Source organism: Epinephelus moara, chromosome 10, assembly GCF_006386435.1.
Source record: "Epinephelus moara isolate mb chromosome 10, YSFRI_EMoa_1.0, whole genome shotgun sequence".
Lineage (NCBI taxonomy): Eukaryota > Metazoa > Chordata > Actinopteri > Perciformes > Serranidae > Epinephelus > Epinephelus moara.
The window spans coordinates 30096616-30119916 of record NC_065515.1 but is presented as its reverse complement, the minus strand read 5'-3'; the positions used below and the strand labels follow the sequence as shown (position 1 = coordinate 30119916).

The window sequence follows — 23301 nt, the reverse complement described above, 5'->3', positions numbered from 1 at the left end:
ATGCCAAAAAAAAAAAAAGACAGAAAATGGGCCAATACAACAAAGAACGGCACAAGGCATAATTACACAATAACATACACATGCTGGCTGCTGGTAAATGTTATGGAAATATTGTTCAGTTCTGGTAAAATTGATACCTAAACCAGTTCCTGTAATTTTGTATCTGGGCTACATTTGTATCTGCACTGTGGTTGGGCCTTTGACCTACTGTGTACACACTGCACAACAATAACCGCACGCGTCTCTACAGCAGCTGTTATCATTTATGCACCAGACCAAAATGACAAATGTACGCTACTCTGCATGGACTGTACTGCATGTGGGGCCCCGCCTGAGACTGATAGGTCCGTTACCATGTTTGTGTCTCAACTACTGTTCAAACAAAACAGCATCACTATGTGTGGAGTGCTGCTATCTGCTCAGAGTCGATAATCAGATGTGATAAAACTGATGTTACTTCATCCGTGTTGCTTGTTTATTCATTTGCGTGCATATGAATGTCAGAGGAAGCAGGAAATAATTCAGAGTTAACACAAAAAATTGGTTTGGCATGACAAAAGCTTGTGTGTGTGTGTGTGTGTGTGTGTGTGTGTGTGTGTGTGTGTGTGTGTGTGTGTGTGTGTGTGTGTAGATTTACAGGTGTCTGTTTGCTTCCTGTGAGGTGGGGTACAGTGCATCTGTGAGGGGATGAAGGGGGGTGAGGAGTATCTGATTTCCTGCTCTGAGGGGTTGACTTCATGTAAATGAGCCGCGGGCCTTGGATTGTGGGTCAGGGTGGGGGGGTGGGGGGGTCACATGCACACACACACACACACACACTCACGCAGGTTGAAAAGTTGATTGTGTGACAGAGCTAGCTCAGATCCCTTGCTTTCCTCCGCTCAACTCTGCTCTGCTGACAGCTGTGACTCTCACTCGCTCGCCACAGCTACACCTCCTCATGATGAAGGAGCGCTGCAGCCGGGTGCCACCTCTAGCCATTCCCTCTCCTCAGCTGCAGCAGGCGCCCCGAGCGGGACCCATGGGTGGATGTTGCCTGGGAGTGTCTGGGCAGCGATCGGGCTCCATGTGCTCCGTCTGTTCTGACAGTGTGTCTCTGTGTGCCGGCTGCTTGTTGACAGATGAGGCGTACCAGAAGCTGGCCATGGAGACGATGGAGGAGTTGGACTGGTGTCTGGACCAGCTGGAGACCATCCAGACCTACCGCTCTGTCAGCGACATGGCCTCCAACAAGGTAGGAGAGGCTGCATCATGTTACCTTCTTTAAGCTTTTCAGTCTTCTTCATTAGTGAGGAGAATGTTGAGGGGCACAAGGCCAACAATGCCTTTATTTTATCATAAACAGAGAGACCTTTGAAAAATGCTCCACTGATTGCAAATGTTTGCACAGAAATGGCTTTGCTCTCAAATCTGAGCAGCAAGCGACTATGCGAGGAGAACTAATCCTTTACCATAATAAACACATGAACAACAGTGTACAGATTCCAGAGATACGGTATCTGTTTACATACATGAACGTAGCATGACCTTGGGCAAAGTAAACAGCATTGAAAGTCTGCACATGTACAGTAAGGAGAGTTTGGTCTGGTAGAGGCTGCAGGAGTAAGCAGTGTTGGTATGAGCACTGTTGGGCTGTAAAGACCACCTGTATGAATATGACTGGATGTAACACATCAGCTGACTTCTGCCTGTGCCTGCGCCAAGCTCCAATATTTTCTGCGTAATGTTTTTTTCCCTTTGAGCAAGAATGGTCTGACTAAAGGAAGTGTGTTTTTTGTGTCTTGGCCCGCTGTGGCCCTCTTTTCATCTTTCCTGTAAAACAACTTTTTACTGTCCACTGGTAATTCTGTTTCTTCTGCGTCATTGATTGTGAGTTATGTGCACCGGGGGTCAGTTCCTGGTTCAATTCAATTCAATTCAATTCAATTCAAAGAACTTTATTTTTCCGTTAGGAACTTCGTCTGTGAAGAGCGACAGTGCATATTAAACAAAATAAATACAAATAGATAAATACAAATGTTAAAAAGTTAAAAATACAAATACAAATGTTAAAAGGAGAGCAGAACACACACACACACACACACACACACACACACAAGCATACATATCAGATCAAATCAGCTGTTATTCATTAGTCTGATGGATGAGGGTACAAAGCTGGACATGGCTCTCTTTGTTTTAAAAGCAAGAGATCTGAACCTTAGACCTGAGGGTAGGGGTTTGTAATGGCTGTGCAGTGTGTGTGTGGTGTTTGAAGCTATCTGAGAACCCTTTTGTTTAGTCCTTCTATTGTAGATGCTGAGAAGTGGTTCCTGTGCCAGTCTGATTATTTTACTGTTGTTGGTTCTTTTTTTAAGTGACCCCTTAACCATATCACTCACTGACAGATCACAATACACAGCAATATATGGCTGTCTTCACGGTTTACAAGTTGATTCTGCTGTCTTTGTACTCCTTATCTGTATATGTATCTAAGAATTACTCAGTTGGATTCATGTTTAAAGTTAGTTAACAGTTCAGCCTATTTAAAATGGCTCTCTAAGTTTTACTATTATTATCAGTTAATACCTATACATATATATATTTGTCTTAATTTTTAATGTTTTTCTTTGTGCAAAAATGGTAAAATGGACAGAGGGACGTGGTTTGGTGTCTCTGGCTGTTGTTGCCCTCTCTCCATCTTTCCTTTTACACGCCTTTTCACTGTTCACTGGTTATTCCATTTCATCTGTGTCACTGATTGTGTGTGATGTGCACCAAGGTTCAGTTCCTGGTTCTTTTTATAACAACTAGCAGTTGACAGAGCATGACAGAGATTGGTACCAAGAAGTATTGGGCCATATCTTACAGATCTCTTGAGCTGCTCTCATGCTTTCACCTTGAGTAACTTTGTATATTTCTTGTGTATGACGTTGCAACTGTTATCATTAGAGTCATTGTGTCTGGTGGTAATGAGGTGACGTAAGTCTATGTAGCAGGTCTCATGATAAAATCATGGTAGAACGTGTCAGCTTCTTTTCAGTGAATCAGTTTTACACAATAAAGTGAGCTGTGCTGGCCATGTGGCAACATCACAGATGTATTATGAAAACTGGATAATGGACTGCAATATAGCATCCATTTGTTCCATTCACTCTGCTCCATTCCATTCCTGGTTTGCTTCTTTCTACTTCTGTGCTGTGTGGCCCATTAAACATGTGCATAATTGACTTACAACTGCCCATCTGCTTCACCCCTCTTGGCTTACAGATGTTACATTTAGATCATGATCTAAATCATGCACATCAAAATAGCATTTTCTAGATGAAAATTTTTCATTTTGGATTTAAAAAAACACAAAACAAAGAGTAAGAAATGTTTGCAGTTAGAGTTTTTTCTGGATACGACGCCGCCACTCACCCTTGCTGCCAATTCGTCCCATGGCCACTCGTGATGCTGCAACAACAAAATCCCCTCTTTGTTATAGACCGAACACAATTAAAATTCCACCTCACACTGCTGTAGGGGATGACATCTCATAGGAAGTTACAGATTACAACTTTTTTAATGACTCAAATTTTTCAATATCAAACACTTTGTATGTTTTTTTTCGTGGCAGTGAGATCCCAGAAAGCTGCTGTATTGGCTGAGGGGCAGCTGTGAGTAAGAGGGAAAACTGTTTGTCAAGTAAGCCAAGAGGATAAGCTTGTTATTTCTCATAAAATTGGACAACAGGATGTGAGGGATCCCGCAGTGGGTCAAACACAATAAACTCGAGAGGAAGAGAGAAAACATTTGTGTGTGTGAGGGATCCATGCAGACCCCTGGGCAGAGTGACTCTCTCTTCCTGTCTCCTTCCTGATCCCCCGCGCTCTCTCCAGACGACAATAGACATCCCATCATGCCCGTTTGGATAGTTAATGGTCCTGTTTATTTATCCCATTGCTGTCGTCATCTAGACACACATCCAACAGTGACAGTCAGCTGTACAAGCTTCGGTTAAGACACATGAGGACGACTGAATAAATACTATTAAGCACTTAGACAAACAAACATTCAGACATGGATATGAAGCTAAAGGACGACTGAATCACACAGGAGACACAGAGAGTAGAGAGAAGAAACAGTATGTCCGGTACAGCAGAATGAGTCAAGGGTTTCCTAGAAGAATAAAAAGTCAACAGCTTTTATTACAATATTCAGAAATGCGTTAAAGCTGCTGGTTTATATCAACTCTAATTTGTGGACTGTGGGGCGTATTATCTCCCTTCAGGCTGTAATTTTAGCACTTTTGCAAGAACAGAAAACATGGGTTGATTGAGCCAAAAGTTATCTGCAGGTGATGATTGATTTTAGGAGCCTCCCCAACTTGAGAAACTCCAAAATATCCTAACCATGGAATAATGAAGGAATAGTTCGATCCTGCTTTTTCTAGAAAATACTGGATTAAGACCAAGCAGCAACCGCCGGGGCTGAAAAACAAAGTCAGCAGGCAAGTGCCAAAAGCTGCAGTTTCTTTATTGCCACTTGAGGTTGGTTCCAGAAGCGAGTCAATCCCCGTAGACCCCCATGTTAAAATGCCCAAATTTTCAGCGGAAATAAACACGTTTGCAGCCTGGCACAAACACGGTTTTGATCTCTATAGCTAATTTCAGCATTCATGACAACAATTTCTCACCCATTTGCATAACTTTAAGCCTTAATAAAATGTGTACTTAAGGGCAGGGCCGCTTGAGTGACAGGCTAATTGAGAGGCGCTGCTACAGTTGTTGAGTCGTATCCACCCCACTCCTCCACAGCTCCACCCTCTCCTCCCAATATGGTCACGAGTCCATAAACCAATGGTTACATCGGGGTAGCAACGTCCATTATTTTGTACAGTCTATAATTAAGACTTAAGGGTGTAAATCACAGTTTTTGGCAGGACACAATATCATTATCAATTCTTTGGACGACAGGATATTTGCTGATATTTCAAAGTCTGCCACAATATGGGTTTGATTCCATTCAATTCAGGGGCCTGCAACTGGTATGAGATATTACCAGTAAATATCTTCATTGTTCCTTGGCGCTAGGCCTCTAGCATTAGGAAGGAGGTGTGCTTGGAAGGAAATGGTGACACAGATGCCCCATGGGAATTTCAAAATAAAGGCATACCTTAAAGATGACGAAATGACTCGATGTTTTCACTTTGCATCAATGACACTGGATCTTTAAACACTGAATCAATATATAGATCCAGATCAATGTACAGTTACACCTCTCTTAAGACTTACCCCTTTATCTGCTAAGATAATCAGACTGTAACCCAGTGTAACGACATGAAATGTTAACAGCAGTCTGACTTAAGCAGAATGATGCATGTACAGTATGTTTGTTTTTGTTTTTTTAAGAATAATGTAAATTCAGATTTGTTTTAGCCAGTAATATCAATTTTTGTGTAGAGAAATTGAAAGTGCTGGATATGACTGAGTGGAGCATATCAGGTGGCACAATGTGCTTATTGTGTATTATGAGCCTCTCTCATTGATGTGACTTTGGCTGGAGGGTGAGTGTGTTCTGACATGTAACCATCTGATAAGGACTTCTCCATCAACCATGTCTGCCTTGTATGCATGACCTGTTTGTGTCTGTGTGAGTTAGAGTGTGTGTGAGGCTGTGTGTCCATATGACCAGTGAGTTAATCCCATTGACAGAGGCTGTCTTACTCCTCGCCTTGTTTTCACAGTAAACTAAACATTACACACCTGCTGGCTCTTTGTCATGTGGGCCATTACCCTCGATTGGTTTTATAACAAGAACATGCCAATCAGCTGGTGTGACTGCCCAACTACCTGTTGTGTTTCGTGTGGAAAAACTGTTATTCAAGCTGTGGCAGGGTATGAAACATGAGTACAGGGGAGGTGAAACTCAAGAGTGTGCTGCTGTACCTTCAAGGTGAAGTGCAGGCTGTCGATGCTGAGGACTTACAGCACGTGACTGTCCTTGCTGTTATGTATGGCTGACGTAGATGGGTCAAGGCCCTGTTGTGAGTTGGAATATCCACTTGTGCCGAGGCTGTAGACTCTCTGTTATTTGAAACTAGGGCTGAAATGATAAGTCGAGTTTTCCATTAGTCAAATTGCAGAAACATTTTGGTAACCTTTTAATTTTTCACATTTACTGCTATCAGTTTCTTAAGTCTGGGATCTTCAGACTTATCACCTGGGATCTGTGTAATTTTACAAAACAATTTCCACTATTTCAATTTGATAAACTAGATAACATTGATTAATATCAAAAACAAGTAGAAATAGTAGAAATAACTGTTATCAGAGCTGAAAAGATAAGTTGATTAATCACCTCAAGAAGAATTGCTGCTTTTGTCAGTTTTGTATTTTTAGGTTTTGGTCTGGTGGTCAGACAAACCAAGACATTTTAGACTGCAACTACCGATTATTTACATTAGCAGTTTATCTGCAGATCATATTCACGATTAATCGTTTCATCTATAAAATCAGGAAACTGTGAAAAAGTCCTTTCACAATATGCAAGACCACATGGTGTTGTCATGTTTTGTCTGAATGTTAGACAATTGAGAGCCCTGAACCATCAAATCTTTCACACTTTTTCTTGAAAAATGGCTTAAATGATCTTTCAATAATCAAAATAGTTCATTGTATTAATGTATGAAGCTTTCTGCAGCTACTAGTGTTGTGGATTACAAAGTTTAGAGGATGCAGAGTTCTCTGTTCATTAAAGGGAAACTCAGTTTGCACTCCTACCCTAATAGCGAAGAAGTCAAATCAACAGCTGGACTGTGGAGCGTTCTGGTGTGCACAGAATTGACAGTGTAAACCTGATAGCTGTGACTACCATCTGCAGGAGTAGTGTACAGCAAGCAATGAGGAGCAAGAGGCTGGAGGCGGGACTACCCCCATGAGGGAGTGTGTATAAGGAAGAGGTCTCTCTCTCTCTCTCTCTCTCTCTCTCTCTCTCTCTCTCATGCACACACACACTCAGTCATTGCTTCACATACACAGGGTGTGAGGTAAAGCCTAGTCAGACCTCGCAGCCCAAAGTGAGTCACTAGAGCTGTGGCGTTTCCCCGCGTCAGAGAACTGAGGCTTGGTCCTTTTACTCATGCTGTAGTCAGACTGAGACAGACACTTTAACGGACGGCAGCCCCACTCTGCTCTGCACTCTACACACAGCAACATGGGAGCCTGCTGCTTTGACAAGAAAGAGAGGAAACTGGGGAAGCTAAATGGCTGGAGAAAGGTGAGTCCTCTTGGGGGCTGTTTTGTTAGTTTGATAAGAAGAGTTTTACTTTTTGTCGTATGCTATCGGACAGTCGGATCTTCTGTCTAAGTGCTAAACTTCTGTGGCTTGCTTAATATGGTGTGAATTTCACATGCTGTGGTTGTAATTTTCTTAAACACTGAGTTTTAGTTGATCCTTTGGTGTTGTTTAAAGTGGTCGCCGTCAGTACGGTTTAAACCTATTCCTCTGCTGCGGATGCTGAATGTGTGCTTCAGGGTTTTTTTCTTATGTTTCTTCTGTTTTCTTCAGTTGATGTAACTGAACATTACCAAAATGTACATTTGTAATGATAAAAGCCATTTGCTTTTGTCTGTTAAATTCCTATTTATACATTTATACACATCTTTTCAGAGGTTCATGCAAGAGTCCGTGGTATGTGTTCTGCTTCTGAGGAGCAGTCTCTGGATTTTTAGTATGCCTTTTTGTCAAGTTACAACTTAAGTTTGTGGGATTACTTAAACTTTTCTCTCAGGGTGTTGAGCTTGAAGAAAGATACAGGCATTCTAGAGACAGTTACAGATGCTGTTTTAATCTCCTTGGAACAATGTTACACTGACATCCTCAGGAGTTTGTCAGTGACCTATAGATGATAGCAATTGGTGCTTAGTTAAAGGTTGTAGCTACTGCTCAAAAACAGATGAGCATAGCAAAAACCTGAGGAAAAATGAGCTTGTGTTTGTCTTTCTCTAGATGAGTCAAGTGTTACCTAAAGAGAGGGAAGCAATTTGAGTTTATAAGCAAAATGACCTTGGGTTTAAGTTACCTGAGGCCCAGGTAGGTGATGAAGTGGTGTTTCTAAGCATAGTGCCAAAGCCTGGAGAGATTTCTTCTTCTGACTGAGGCTAAACACTCAGGTCATCTGGGGAGAAAGAGAGAGGTAGTGGCAAAGTGGTCAGATGCTACTCAATGGTTGGTTTGTTCAAACAGGGGATGCAGAGAGTAAGGCAAATCTTTCTGGGATTTTTCCCCCAAAGGTTAGGGGGATATATGCCGTAACTAACGTGATAAAACATTGTTTTTTATGATTTGATCATTCATGAGTGTTGAATTTTGTAGAAGAGGTGATCTGAGCACTCCTTGCTTCTCAGTGTAATACTGCCTCTGTGATATTTTTACACAGGGGTGCTTTCTGCTTTCCAAGCAACCAGAGTTCAAGTGTGCACAATTGTGAAGTCTGTTAACCGTTCTCCTCCAGCCAAAAATGGTGCTGCACATCACATCTGACTCTGCTGAGGCCTTGAACAGCTGGGAGTGATGGGAATGAATCACTCAGCTGAGAAATTGTGTACTTACTTTTATCTCTCCCTCTGTTTTCTTGTCTCTGGTTCTTAAAGGTGACCGCTTTTTTTTTTTGATACATCTTACTGGGTTCAGAGACACAAGAATAAACTCCTTCGCATACAGACACACGGTAGCATGAGAGAGTGAGTCATAGGAAGTGAGAGGTTGTCAGGCCTAGTCGTCTGTAGCTTCACCCGACATACGCACGGTTGGTACGTAGGTAAGTTCCCCGGTCTTCACAGAGTTATGTCACTTCGAGTCTTTGCCATTGCGCCCGTGTGACCGCCTTGCGTCATGTTTTTGCTAAAGCAAGAGAAAGATAAACCACAACCACTGCAGGTTTACTGCTGAAGAACGAATGAAAGCGTAAGTCACAATCAGTGATGCTGCGTACTGTAAATACGAGTTTATATTGATGAACTGACATAAATTTTTAAAAAAATCAGACGGTAAAGAAGAAATATTCTATCATGGTAATTATGATTTCTTTTAACTGAAGCTCCCGAGAGTTGTTTAATGAAAAATGTATGTTTCGGTAAAAGGTGTAGGCTAACCTCAGAGTGGAACTGCTTAAATATTTAAAGCTTTCACACCCTCATCATTGTAAATTCAGAATAGTCAAAACTTCTTAACAACACTTGTTTGCATGTGTTTAAAGTTGACAGAAAAATATAGTTTAATAAGGTTTATCCACAAGTCAGGTTGTGCATTTCTGTCACTGCAGGGTGAAGAGGTCAGTACTGTGTGAGAAGTGGGCAGCCTGCTCCACAGCACACTGGGTGTAGTGCACCCACTAGTGGCTTAAAGGAACAACTTCAATCTGAACCACCACAGATGAAAATTAAAGCAAAGACTTCAGACAAGAAAGAAGCTGGACAGGTGATTCAGGCATTAGTTGACAATCGTAGCAATTTTAAGTATTTCCAGCAGCAGCAATTCCAAGAATTGCAGGAGGTTAAAACTGTCATTTTTAACACAGAGAAAATCTGAACAGGAAAGACGCTTGAGGAGAAGAAGCCAATGGATCAAATAATAGATGCATAGTATGTGGGTATGTGAGAGATACCCACAGAGCTCCAAGAGGCTAATCTCCCTCTAACGTCATGGTGTCAGTAGGAGGTAAAGAGGCTTCCCTTCTGCCCCTGGATGAACAATATAATTAAGCACACAGAGACAATGGCACGCTCATACAGAAACATATGTGTGTGTGAAACATGCATGTGACATGTCAGCATCAACCATGTTTAGGTGTAGATAACAGCAACTGTAGGCTGCTGCTCTGTGTCTGTGTGCACCAAGGCATTTCTTTACAGCCTCTGGGGAAGCATAGCTCTTCAACACATTGCAGAGAGACATCCCCCGCCGTTATTTCTGGTTTCTTTATATATTATGCAGTGAGCTATTATATAAAGAGCTGCCTCCTCTGTTTCTCTTTATTTTTTTATTTTTCCTCTCTTTTCTTGCGTCCCGCCTCCCTGCTTCTGGTTCTTTCCCTCAGTGGGAGGATAATCCGGGATCCTCTCGGGGAAGCTTTGATCTCCCACTCATATTTCCAAACTGGTACACACACACACACACAAACACATAGGACTGAGAGGTTCTCTGGGAACTTGTGTTCACAGTTCCCCATGAATTGGTCATGAAGTGACAAGAACTGTGGATATTTTCTCATTAGCAAAGCATTGCAGCCATCCTCGAGGGGGTCTCGCAAACAAAATGTCCTAACAAAATTGACAAAAAGCACAAATGGGCGCCTTTGAAATTGGCCATTGGTACTGATGTAACAGTATATTCCAGTCAGGTGGCCCTAGCCTTGTACGCTGCAGCAGTATCAACACCTGCTCCAAGAACAGCCCATTGATTCTGCCAGCGAGGCAGACAGACAGAGAGATTGATGACTGTGTTGGCAAGTGGCAGCCGGGAGAGAAATTGACATGTAAGTGCCGGAGAGTGAGGGAGAGATTGAGCAGAGGGGGCGGTGGGGGGATCTGTGGATGCGAGCAGAGGCGATGTGTGTGGTGTGTCCTCGTGACAGCTCAGCAGCTACACCACATGTCTGCCTGGGAAGGAAAAGGGGAAGCCTCTCCTCTCCTCTCCTCCTTTCAAAATAGACCTACACTGGCCGCCTGATGCTGTTGCCATGGCGTTGCGGTGTTCTGGTAATTGGCGTACTCACAGGCAGAGAGAGAAAACCGTGGGCTGTTGTCACCTAAATTGGGGAAGGATGCAATTATCTCCCATCTCTCCTTCTTTCCTTTTTCTTTTTCTCTTCTCTGACCGTCTTCCCTACTCTGTGGTTGTCTCTCGGCTGTTAAAAATAGCCTTCCACAGACACCCTGACAGCATCTAATATTATTATGGGATGCAGATAATGAACAGGCTTATGAGTTCTCCACAATGGCCGCCGCGCTCGGGATGTCAGGAGACAACAGAAGACCCAAAAGAGGGAGAGGGAAAGGATGACAATAGAGATAATAGTGATAAAAATACAGTTGCAGTGCATTCACATTCCTCAAATGTGCCCCATCCCCTCTCTCAACCCTCATTGTTTTACTGTAGAGGGGAGGCATAGCTATACGGCTCCATTACATTCCTTCACAATGGCTGATTTAATATAAAACAGGGAATTAAAGGGGCTGGTAATTGAAGTGGATGGGGTTTATCTGCAGCGGTTGCACAGCTGAAGAAAACAAGAGGAGAGAGAACTGTTACATCTGGAATCCAAGTCTGAATATTATATGTCAGTCACTCAAACATCCCTTCACAGCCTCGTGTACACACCAATGCCAAGCCGTAATTAGGGCTCCCCCTTTCTCCCTACTTTCTGTCAAATCATGTGTTCTGAATAGAGCGTGTTGCTGGGGCTGGCAGACTATAGCAGGGGAAAAAGAGACAGAAGAGGGAGGGAGCCAAAAAAAAGAGAGAGCAAGAGAGAGAGAGCGAGAGAGAGAGAGAGAGAGAGAGAGAGAGAGAGAAGCAGGGTAGGAGGGGGAGTGAGCAATACAGCAGTGAGAGCAGCAGAGCAAGACAAATCCAGTGGAGGAACCCCCCCTCCAGTCAGATGAACATCGCTGCCTCACTCCCTCCTCCTCCTCCTTCTCCTCCTCCTCCTGTCTCTATCGTTGTTATTTTCCCCTCCTCCCTTCCTCGCTCCTTCTCTATAATTCATCAGTGCTCTGAGAGTCCCCAGCTCACGGCTCCAGCTGCTGCTGCTCCAGCCGAACCACCGAGCCCGCTGGATCTCCTCCTCTCTTAGCCTGGCTATAGCACCTACTTTTTTCTTACGTCTATCCATCCATCTATCCTCGTATCCATCCTAAGGCATGGAGACTGAGAGCTGGCCCTTTTCTGCTGCTGAGAGGGAGAGTGAGCCATCATCGAGCTGCTCTCTTAGCCGCTGAGAAAAGAATCACGAGAACAGAAGAAGGGATTTTTTTGTCCTTTTTGGCGCTGAAGGAATCCTGTTCATCTGCCTCTATTTTTTTCAATTGGATTACAGTTCTGGCTTTGTGTAGGAACGAGAAAACGGGGTCCAAAATGCCTGAAGCCAATTACCTGCTGTCGGTGTCTTGGGGTTACATTAAGGTGTGTGGTGCTCATCTACGTAGCTTGTCGCGATAACGCACCCATTTCATTGTACTTCTCTGTGCTGTGTTGCATTTAGGGGCATTTCTTAAATTAAAGATTTCATGGAGCTTCTCAGGATACTGTGCTAGCCTAATTGCACCAAAAGCTATATCCATCATGGTGAGGGAGGTCTGACAGAATGGTGTTTTGTGGCTCAGGCTCCATCTTGAGCCCTCTGCAGAGCTGTGTGTCTTTATATGTGTGTTACTCTGTATGTGTGTGCACGCGCATGCATCAGTCTGTCATAAACAGCTGCTACTGCAGTGCCTGGGTCTCCGTGTACTGTCAAATGCATCTGTCTCCCTCAACTGTATCATCTGTCCAAAACCGTTAATGGTATTAAAAATACGTAAAAATTGTCAAAATGTTGGAACGAAGAGAAATGTATGGAGCAATGTGCAGATTTTGCTCTTGACATCATTGAAATTCTTACACACTGATGCAAGTGAAACAGCCAGATAGACCCCAAAAATGTGATTCAGTGTAATAAAACTGTAAATTGGTTGCCAGGGGTGAATTAAAAGGTGATGGCTTTCCCACTGGTAAAACAAATATCCGCACCCTAATTAATTTCAGGGAAAATGGAAGGAGAAATAAGATGTGTCCCCCCCACTGTTTTTTACGCTGTAATTAAATAATATTCTTAAGCTGTTGGGATAAAACTGGATACTGCTGTATTTTCCATGGAGCCATGTACCATAATTTCTCCCAGGTTTTCCCTCAGTGGAAACTGACGACATTTTTTTCTCCCCCCCCCCCTTTCCTCTCTCTCTCTTGCAGTTCAAGAGAATGTTGAATCGGGAGTTGACGCACCTATCTGAGATGAGTCGCTCCGGGAATCAGGTCTCGGAATTCATCTCCAACACCTTCCTAGGTAAATAAAAGTCTTGTACATGCACTCAAAATCATACTGACAAATTCACCAATTTGCTCTTTATAATCCATCTCAAATCACCACAGACTATAATTATGACCCAAAAAATACACACAGAAATGCAAATAACCACAAATATTTCGTGGCTCACACAGATCCCCACTTCAGTTTTGTTGCAATATTTTTGTGGAGGTTCAGTACATGCTGTTAAGCTGTGCAAGTTGCTCTGGCGGGCTTTTCTGTGGGGGCGTACCATAAAACACTGCGCCATTAGGCATTGTCTAGATGTTTATGGCATCGGGCTCAAAATGGCCATTAAAATTGAAGAGGAAAAATGTACATTTCTCAAAACATTGAGGGAAAAAGGTATTTAAAGTGGCTGGGTACTGTAAAAAGTGCCATTTGACTGACAAGGGAGCTTGTTAGCCAGAATCAGAGTAAGTGAATTGGAACTGGATGCTGTCAGCGTGGGTTTCACATCCGAGATCTGAGATAAATGGAAGTTGATGTCTGTTTCAGACATTTTTTGTCATCCACATGTACAAAATGTGTCATGGTTTCTCTGGTACTAAAGCACCACCATGAAGTTATTGAAGGGAAAAAAATATCCCAAACCAGTACAAGTAAGACAATGATTCGATTTCGACCAAAAGTTGGCATTTGGTAAATGTGAGATTTACGCAGGAGTGTGAGGATAGCGCGACAATTACATGAGATAAAGGAAATATAGATTGACAAACATTAGAGATAACAGAAGGCAGACAGAATGCACCTAGAGGTAGTTAAAACTATTTATAGACACTGTGCTTCCGATCGATTGGCATCCTGATCCGGTGTAGTGTTGTTGGCGGATCCCTCACGGCCGGATCATAAAAAGCGGGAAGAGGGTTGAGGAGAGGCAGAGAAGAAGCAAACGAGGGAGGGAGGGAGAGAGAAAGCTGACTGCAGTGAGGGAGAAAATAGAGGTACAGAGGAACCCCCTTTGCTGGCAGTGAGATGAGCTCGGCAGATTCGGTGACTCATCCCCATCTTAATGCATCTTTGTCAGCAGGGACACCTTGTTGTCCCCACACCTCTCCCTCCCCCTCCAGCTGCCCCAAGAATCCAGACAGAGATGACTATCTCTTCGATAAAGAAATCAGGATTACCCTGCAGGCGGTAAAAAGAATAGGTGAACATTAATGAAGTGTGTGGGGGGGGGGTGGCTGAAGCAGCACAGCTGGCCTGGTTTGGCCTCAGCTGACCAGTAGGACTGTTTAATCCTTACATCCATTAAGATCAGTATCAGTGTCAGTAATGCACTTGTTTCTGCTTTATCTTTTTTTTTTCTTCAGAAAGTCGTCCATTCAGGCTCAGAGAAATCAAATTTTCCTGCCATATGTCTAGTTCCGCAGAGGTCATTCTTAGATCCACCACAAATCCCCACCAGTATATTGTTTTTTTTTTTTAATATGACATCTAATGGAAAGGCAGACTGTTGACTGGTAAAATAGTGCTCATGGAGCCTGGATAATTCCCTAGATAAATAAAGATCCCAGAGTTTCTCATAGAGGGCGATTTCAGACGAGGATTTCTGACTTTCCATTAAGGATTGCTGGCCGGCAGCATGCAGGCCATTCACGTGTGCCTTTCCCCCACCCCAGCTGGCCTCGCAGTATAATTCTGTCATAATTCCCTTTGATCGGCCAGCAGCTGAGCACGCTCAGGGAATACACTCAGGGGAAAAAATGGCCCCGAAAAGTCCCCCCTCCTTACCTTCCCTACTGCATCTGCATCTCATAGGAAAGCATATGGAGGAGGATGAAAAAGAAATCAAAATACACGTGGGAGGTGACAAAGTAGCGGGAAGGAGAAGGGAGAAAAGTAGAGAAAAAACAGAGCAATATACAACACAGTTTTACTTCAGCTGCTTGTTTTTTCTAAAGTGGGGAAAAAAGAATAATAGCTTAAGATGAGGCCAGGATAATATGAGCTTAATGCGCAAGTGAAATAAGAGGGTGTAAAAATGACTGTCCATGTGACCAGCTGACACATTACAGGCTAAACTGTGACAGAGAGACTTCATCTGCTAGAATATGGTAACTAGAATAAATGTGCTAAAATCCTCCTGAGCAGTTTGTAAGTCGTATCAAATCATTTACTGTATATTGGCACTTACTTATTTAGAAATAGATAATAAGAAACTTGTCTGTCTCACAATCTGATCTAACACACACACAAACGTACAGGCCGCATACACACAAACACCACACAGCAGTGGCGATAATGATGGCTTGTAATAAATTAGAGGGCAATATATTGCTCTTCCCCTTGTTTCCCACGCAGCACATGTCTGAGAGCGCTTAATTGCCCCATTCTCAATTACCACTGGAGGACTGAAGAGAGAGCGAGAGACGGAGAGAATAGCAGAGAAAACAGTGCAAGAGAGAAAGAGGGAGAGAGAAAGAGAGCGTGCGAGTGAAAGTGATTATTTGAATTACAGCTGGTAATTGAATAACCCTCCACAGGGGAAGGCTGATAGGCCAGCGATGAGCTGAGTCGAGGCTTGATAGATGAGTGCGCAGCTCACATTCGTGCCGATAGCCAGTCCCTGCAGGATTGCATTCAGTTCTTCTGTGAGTGCAGTAAACACAAGGGCCTGCTTGGTTATTACAAGAAACTTGGCGTGATTTTTGTGTATATTTCTGGATAAAGTGTGAGTGTGGCTTATTGTCTATGCAGTATTTTTTCAGCTGATTATTACATGTAATCTTTGCAGGTTTTTGATGTATTTTTGGACTTTGTTTTCACTTTATTTGTGGCTACATAGACTTATAAATGAAATAAACCACACATAAAAAATCCCACTCTGCACTAGGTGATTTGATAAAGCTGTGCAAGATGCGGCAGCTTATTGAATGGCCGTCTTTGTGGAGCTGCCTTAACTGTGTAGAAGCCCCAGCACACAGTCTGTCAATGGACTGACCTATGAGAGTGAAAAGAACACGAGATGTGAGCCACCTGCTGAGAGATGGGGGGGCAGAGGGACAGAGACGAATGAACAGTGGGAGCTCAGAGAGCGACCACAGGTGGAGGACAGGAAGCATGAATGAACAAATGAATGGAGGCACAGATGATGAATGAAAGAGTGAATTGATAAATCCCTCAGGAGCTAACCAGCTGCAGGTGTTTCTATAGTGCCAGTGCACCTGGGTCCTCAGCCATCTTACACATTGAACTCTTTTTTTTATTGAGAAGTAGATTAAAATATTCCTGTGCTATATGAGGTCAATGGGCATTTTAACCACTCCCTCCTCACAGTGTCCACACTTGTATAAACAACAAATCTAATTTTTCCCCTCCCTCAGACAAACAGAATGAGGTGGAGATCCCGTCGCCGACATCCAAGACGAGAGAGAAGAAGAAGCAGCAGAAGCAGCAGCTGATGACACAGATCAGCGGAGTCAAGAAGGTCTCCCATGGGCCCTCGCTCTCCAGCAGCAGCATCTCCCGCTTCGGCGTCAAGACCGATAAGGAGGAGCTACTGTCAAAGGAGCTGGAGGACCTCAACAAGTGGGGCCTGAACATCTTCACTGTTTCAGAATACTCCCACAACCGGCCTCTAACCTGCATCATGTACGCCATCTTCCAGGTATGAAGTCAACTTTTGCATTCTGTTGTGTCTTCACTTTCATACTCATTGTTTGATTACTACTAAAGTGATCCACACATTTTTCTAAATGTCACAATTTGTTTATCTAGGAGCGAGACCTGTTAAAGACATTTAAGATCCCCGTGGATACGTTTGTGGCCTACATGATGACATTGGAAGATCATTACCATTCAGATGTGGCCTACCACAACAGCCTGCATGCTGCTGATGTAGCCCAATCCACACACATCCTCCTCTCCACTCCAGCCCTGGATGTAAGTTATAATATAAATTGAAGTATTTTAATACCTCAGATCAGGGTCTGATTACATTATTTACTTAGCATATATCTTTCAACTCTCGGGGGTTAAAGAAATTCCCCCACCTTTGACTTGGGCACCAGTGTGCATCCACAGAAATAAGGGAAAACTAAATTAGAGGAGTGAGCTTTTACATCACCCCATGTACCACTTTCCTGGATCGCCACACCAGCTTTGAAGGGCTCACCATCCTTCCATTGAATCATCTTTTCCCTCCTTACTTGGGGAACTTCCCCTCTTTCCTCCATGCCTTATTTGTTAGATTTTTCCTGCTTGTATTTTCTCACAGCACTCCTTAAGTTGGAGTAGCTGGTGAAATACAGTCAGGTCAGAAATCCCCGTTCTTCAGCTCACGATTTACTCTTCTCGGCTCTCCGTCATGCATCTATAACAGGCTGCAGAAACAGCGATATACTCTCTCACAGGGAACAGAAAGGCAGACAGCTAGCTTGCTGTTTGGTTGAGGAAAACATTTGGCATGGATTAACTAGTCTGTTCTTTCTGGTTCTTGTTCTGGTTCTTGTTCTCGCTTTATAAATAGTCTAATGTTCATTTTTCCTCCCTCCCTCAATTTCACAGGCGGTCTTCACAGATCTCGAGATCCTGGCAGCCATCTTTGCTGCAGCTATCCATGATGTTGACCATCCTGGAGTATCAAACCAATTCCTAATTAATACCAGTAAGTCAAAACGTTACTCCTAACAGGACTAAGTTGGTTAATTTGTTGGTTTGTTTTAAAGAATATACACTAGTGCTATCAATAACCAAATTGAAGTAGTCATAACAAAGACTAAAATCTCTTTATAACACCTCTCCAGATTCCGAGCTGGCGCTAATGTACAACGATGAGTCTGTGCTAGAGAACCATCACTTAGCTGTGGGATTCAAGCTACTACAGGAAGACAACTGTGATATCTTCCAGAACCTCACAAAGAAGCAGCGACAGTCCCTGCGCAAGATGGTCATCGACATGGTAAGATATCCCAGTTCATATTCTTTCCCCCTCTGCTGTCATCTCCATTTAAATCATAACCTGTCCACATAATCCAGATGCTAAGGATGTTTTTTTGTTACCTCTTTTATTCAGGTTTTGGCCACTGACATGTCCAAACACATGAGTCTGCTGGCTGATCTAAAGACTATGGTGGAGACCAAAAAGGTGACGAGCTCTGGAGTGCTGCTGCTGGACAATTACACCGACAGGATACAGGTGGGTGTTGGATAAAACAACAAAACACTTGTGGTTGGACATACTGTAAACCCTCAACCTCTCTATTACCAGCTTTTAATAGCTCTAATCAACAGCCAGTGTTGGGGGAGGTTACTCAGCCAATGGTCATTAGCCGCCCTCTACACAGCTGACCTCTGCTCCCACTGTCACTTCTTTTCTCACTCCATCAATCTTCTTTCTTTACCTATAAGTGCTCCCTCTACACTTTCCCTCTAATGGTCTTTCTAGGATTTCTCCTTTATTCAACTGTTATGTGACTGACCTCCTTTCATAACAAAGCAGATTATAGAATTAGCCTTATATGTCGGTTCAACAGGAATCTAATTTTTCCTTAAATCTAATTGTAGTAAAGTAATCTAACACACTTGGCTGTTTTATTTCAAGGATATTGCATTGTATATTAAAGAGGCTCAGTGTTTCCAGGTTTTACCAATTTTCTCATGAAAAAAATCTGGAAGAAACTGAATAAGGAGATTTACTTAATTGCAATTGTGTATAATTCATAGGTGCTGCGTAACATGGTGCATTGTGCTGACCTGAGTAATCCCACCAAGTCCCTGGAGCTGTATCGTCAGTGGACTGATCGGATAATGGAGGAGTTCTTCCACCAGGGAGACAGAGAGAGGGAAAGGGGGATGGAGATCAGCCCTATGTGTGATAAACACACAGCCTCAGTGGAAAAGAGCCAGGTAGGCAATCAAAGACATACTGTAGAAGTTGCATTATGCACCAACAAAGATGTGTAAATTCACATCAAAGCTCAATTTCAGTTCTAATTTGCCTCCTTATTTCTTTCCAGGTGGGTTTCATCGACTACATCGTGCACCCTCTGTGGGAGACCTGGGCCGATCTGGTCCACCCTGATGCCCAGGACATTCTGGACACATTGGAGGACAACAGGAACTGGTACCAGAGCATGATCCCCCAGAGTCCCTCCCCGCCCTTCTACGACCAGGGAACGCACGGACATGGTGGAGGGACTGGAGGGCAGGGAGGCGGGGAGAAATTTCAGTTTGAGCTCACATTGGAGGAGGAGGACTTGGATGGAATAGAGAAAGATGGCGAAGGGGAGGAGGACGAGGAGGAAGAAGAAGAAGAAGAAGAGTTAGAAGAGGAGGAGGACAGTCTAGGAGATTCTCGTTCTCCTCCCCTGGACTATTTGGACGGTCAGGAGCTCGAGGAGCGCAGCATGATGGAGCCGGCAATAGAAATCGTGACACACGAGGCGTCGCCCACAGACACATAGGGCTTCCATCATCGGGGTCACATTGTGATTTGAAAGTTTTTGGCAAAAGAGGGGAGATCCTCTTGCAGCTGTGCTTTTTAATAGGCCCACAGAAGCAAGGGCTTAGTTTGGTCCCGCACAGGGGCGTCTTGCACTTGGGTGTTTGAAGCCAGACACGGACGGACAGTTTCAGTGAGGCGGCTTCAGAGTTCTCAGGAAATAATTACTGCGAACATTTTAGTCTTGATGGACAGGCGAGACTGAGGGTGGAACTTGAAGGATTTCGGCCAGTTTGGGAAAATGGTAACTTTTTTTCTGAGCTGGCATTAAATGGACACTGACACTACTGAGAGAAGTTTTGTACCTTAAGACTTTTTTTTACAGATATGATCTAGAAGTAGCATAGAGTAAGATCTACTGATGGAGACACATTTGTATAGCAAGAGAAAGTGTTTACTTTTTTCCTGTACCATTTGTCAAAGGACTTTTGTGTGCCTTTTTTACTATTGTCTTTATAATAGTTTTTTATTTATTGAACACTCTAGTATGTCTGTGAAATGTTTTTTTTTTCTTATCTGAAAGAGCAAAATCTTTTTTGTATGTTTAAAAGAGAACAGTCTTCCATGTATTGGGCAATAGAGAAATCCAAACAAACGTCGACAAACAACTCTTGGACAAACTCATCTGAATAGGGAAACATTAACACCAACATAATGCGCACATTTTGTCACATTTGTTTTTTAATCTGAGCACAATGTTTTACACATGGATTTCAAACGCTTATGTTCACTCATGGTTCATGCTACATGTTTAGTTTGTTGCTTTCTATATCAGATATCAGTCTATGAATGTCACAGTCACACTGAAATACATCATCTATTTTCATACTCCATCTCTCTATACATCATCTTCTCTCTTATTCTTTGAAACGGTCTGCTGACTATTAGGGGCTTCCTATCTTTTCACACCAAAACTTGACTTTTAATGCAAATTGCTCAGCGAGGATATGAAATCCTACACTTGCATCACTATGATCAGATATTCCTGCTAAATCTTCAGTGTAAAAGCATTGGGACATTTAATTTGTACGATTTTATCTTTTCATTTTTGCATCCAGTCGTTGTCTTGGTGTGAATCAGAGGTTGGTCCAGTTCAAACCTAAAATCAGAAGAAATACAAGCAAGTCTAAAAACAAACAGCTCATGAAAACATGCTGCTTAGATCTATAATAAAACCAGATATGAAGTCTGCCAAGGACGAAATGCACAACAGCGGTGAATCTATTTTTAGCCCACAGGTATGCTGCAGTCTTAATAATCCTGTTAGATAGAACGGGTCCTGACCCCAGACCTGTCTGATGTAACCCCCTGCCCCTCTGCAATCAGGCCCAGACCAGATGATTAAAGGTGCTCTTACAGCTGCCTGTCTGAAAGACGCTCTCAGACCCTCATCAGCGCCACTATTCACATGGTTTACAAACCCCTCTGGGCTCCACGGACACGACCCCAAAACAATCAGGCCGGCTATTTCTTCCTCATGATAAAAAATCCCTCAAGTGCTGCATCTGCTCATTGACGTCAATTGAATTTTTTTCCTCTCCCCCTCCGCTGTATCAGGTTTCCAGGACAGTTGGGTTATTAGGATTGGGCACAGATGGAATTGCTGGATTCAGCATGGCAGACTGTACCCTTTTGAAAAAAAGTGGAATAATTAGGTGTTCTAATTTTAAAACAGACCAAACAACACCTCTTTTGTTTCTGAATATGGTTTGAAAATGGTGTGCAGACCTCACATTTCTGTTCCAGTGGCTTCCATGACAAAGTTTTATGGATGTTTTAGCTGCATAATCACATCTTTCCAATTTCATATTGGTTTACTGATAAACTCAAAAGGTACTTCATCTAATTTCACTCCAGCATGCTTAAGTGGCAATCTTTTGTGTGCAGTATGTACGTATGGAAGGTTTTGTATGTGTGTGTGTGTGTGTGTGTGTGTGTGTGTGTGTGTGTGTGTGTGTGTGTGTGTGTGTGTGTGTGTTTGGATGTGTTGACTTTGTCATCAGGCCTTACCCCCATCACTCCACACCTTTGTCTCTACTGTTTGTCGCTAGGAGCTCAAGTTGGTCCTTTTTGCTGTTTATAACAGTGTGTATTTATTCTATACTTTAAGCTTGTAAATAAGAAATACTAGTTCAGTGTAAAATCTATTTTAATTTATATGCACTTGCATTACCTGGAAGTGGTGGTGTCTAATGTGTAGAAGACTCTGGATTAGAGTCTTTTTTATATATGTATTATATATTGTTTTTTTTATATATATATATATATATATATATATATATAAATATATCTAAGTATATATTCGCACAATGTTTTGAGTGCCCAGCAGAGCAGCAGCTAAAGAGATATGTTGCTGTTGGCATATGAGAACCTTGTAACTCCAAAATAGCCTTTCTATTGTCACAAGAAAATGAAACACTTTATGTTAAGCTTGTTATGCATGAATATTAAACCAAAAATGTTCTCACCTTGGCATCACTTTGAAATCTTAATTCACATTTTTTTCATTTCTGAAAAGTTCCTCTCTCTTAAATTCAAGCTTTGTTATACTTCTTAAACAATAGCTATTATTGCACAGAGGACTTTCAATGCCCTCATTTTGTTTCTTAGATCATTTTCTCTGATGGAAAACTATTTTGGCTCAACTGAGTTTCTGAAGCTACAAGGTTTTCATCTGACTGCAGCAATTTGGTAACCAGACATAGAAGACATGTTAAACTGCATAGCTTGGATATAGGATACATGCAAGCTAGCTAAGGAACACAGAAGCTTAGTCAATGCTCAGTATCAAAAGTACACAAATAGCTTATTTTCTCTTAGCGGCTTGTCACAACCTAAGCTTCTCCACCCAGCATTTGAATGCAGATTGCTGATATGAGGCCAGATAGACACAGGTTTCGATGGACAAACACAAAGCGATTGTCTCCTTTTACACTTAACGCACTTCATGTAAAAGTAGATAACATGGGGACGGTATTGGTAGCATGCTACAATACGCCCGGCACTGACGTGAATCGTTCTGAATTAACAACAAAACATGATCGTTATGTAACTGATTGTGCTAATGTGTGAACTCTTTCTGACCAAACTTGTTAGCAGTTTTGAAATTCAAATTTGTCAGTATTAACATTGTTTATCTATGTTCAAGCTTTTTTTGGTCCTAGTTGTGTCCAAATGGTTAGCCAGATTTAGCACTATCTGCATGAGAGATGGGTTTTTTTTATTGTCAATAATATGTTAAAGTCCACCGGTTGGTGGGTTATTAAATGTTTCACACAATGTATGGTATTATATTGTATATTGTGTTCAAAAAATCTGAAATACTTTTTCTATTAAGTGATTAAAAGCAAAGCATGAATATATTCCTTTGGTTTCAGCTGTTTTTTTCTCTCCCTCGTAGCCTAGTTTTCTTTACTCTGGGTGTGAACAATAAATTGGGTCACAGTCATGCTTCTGGTGGGTTCCCACATGTAAGTCATGTTTCATTAGGCTGTGTCTAAATACTAAACTGTATTCACTGAGCACCTGGGTCATGTGCTGAGAAAAAAAGAGCCTTTAAGGTATAAAATGGTATCAACAACAGCCTAAAATCCCTGCTAGTGGCCCCGAGGTCTGTACTGCTGGTGACACCCAGCCTGACCAAAGAGCTGTGAACTAGTTTACAGACTGAACAACACTGCCATCCCCAAAACATGCAGATCTCACAAGATATGGACTGCAACAAAGCCAAACTCTGTTTAAGGTTTTACATCAGTTACAGTAAACATGTAAA

At 42.5% G+C, this 23301-nt stretch overlaps 1 protein-coding gene across 5 annotated transcripts in view; it reads left to right on the top strand.

Moving 5' to 3' along the window:
• pde4ba (phosphodiesterase 4B, cAMP-specific a) overlaps nt 1-22891 on the top strand; it is a 219449-nt gene extending 196558 nt beyond the window's left edge. For 3 of the 5 annotated variants that reach the window (XM_050056037.1, XM_050056038.1, XM_050056039.1), the window contains 9 exons: nt 1122-1234; nt 12970-13063; nt 16411-16694; nt 16805-16969; nt 17594-17693; nt 17833-17987; nt 18102-18224; nt 18752-18934; nt 19045-22891. In XM_050056037.1, coding sequence (XP_049911994.1) covers nt 1122-1234; nt 12970-13063; nt 16411-16694; nt 16805-16969; nt 17594-17693; nt 17833-17987; nt 18102-18224; nt 18752-18934; nt 19045-19491 — 1664 coding nt within the window. In that variant the 3' untranslated portion in view covers nt 19492-22891. Of the gene's footprint in view, nt 1-1121; nt 1235-6979; nt 7240-11447; nt 12148-12969; nt 13064-16410; nt 16695-16804; nt 16970-17593; nt 17694-17832; nt 17988-18101; nt 18225-18751; nt 18935-19044 lie in introns of those variants that run through there. The other 2 variants (XM_050056041.1, XM_050056042.1) reach the window with 2 other exon arrangements.
• The last annotated feature ends 410 nt before the right edge of the window (nt 22892-23301 follow it).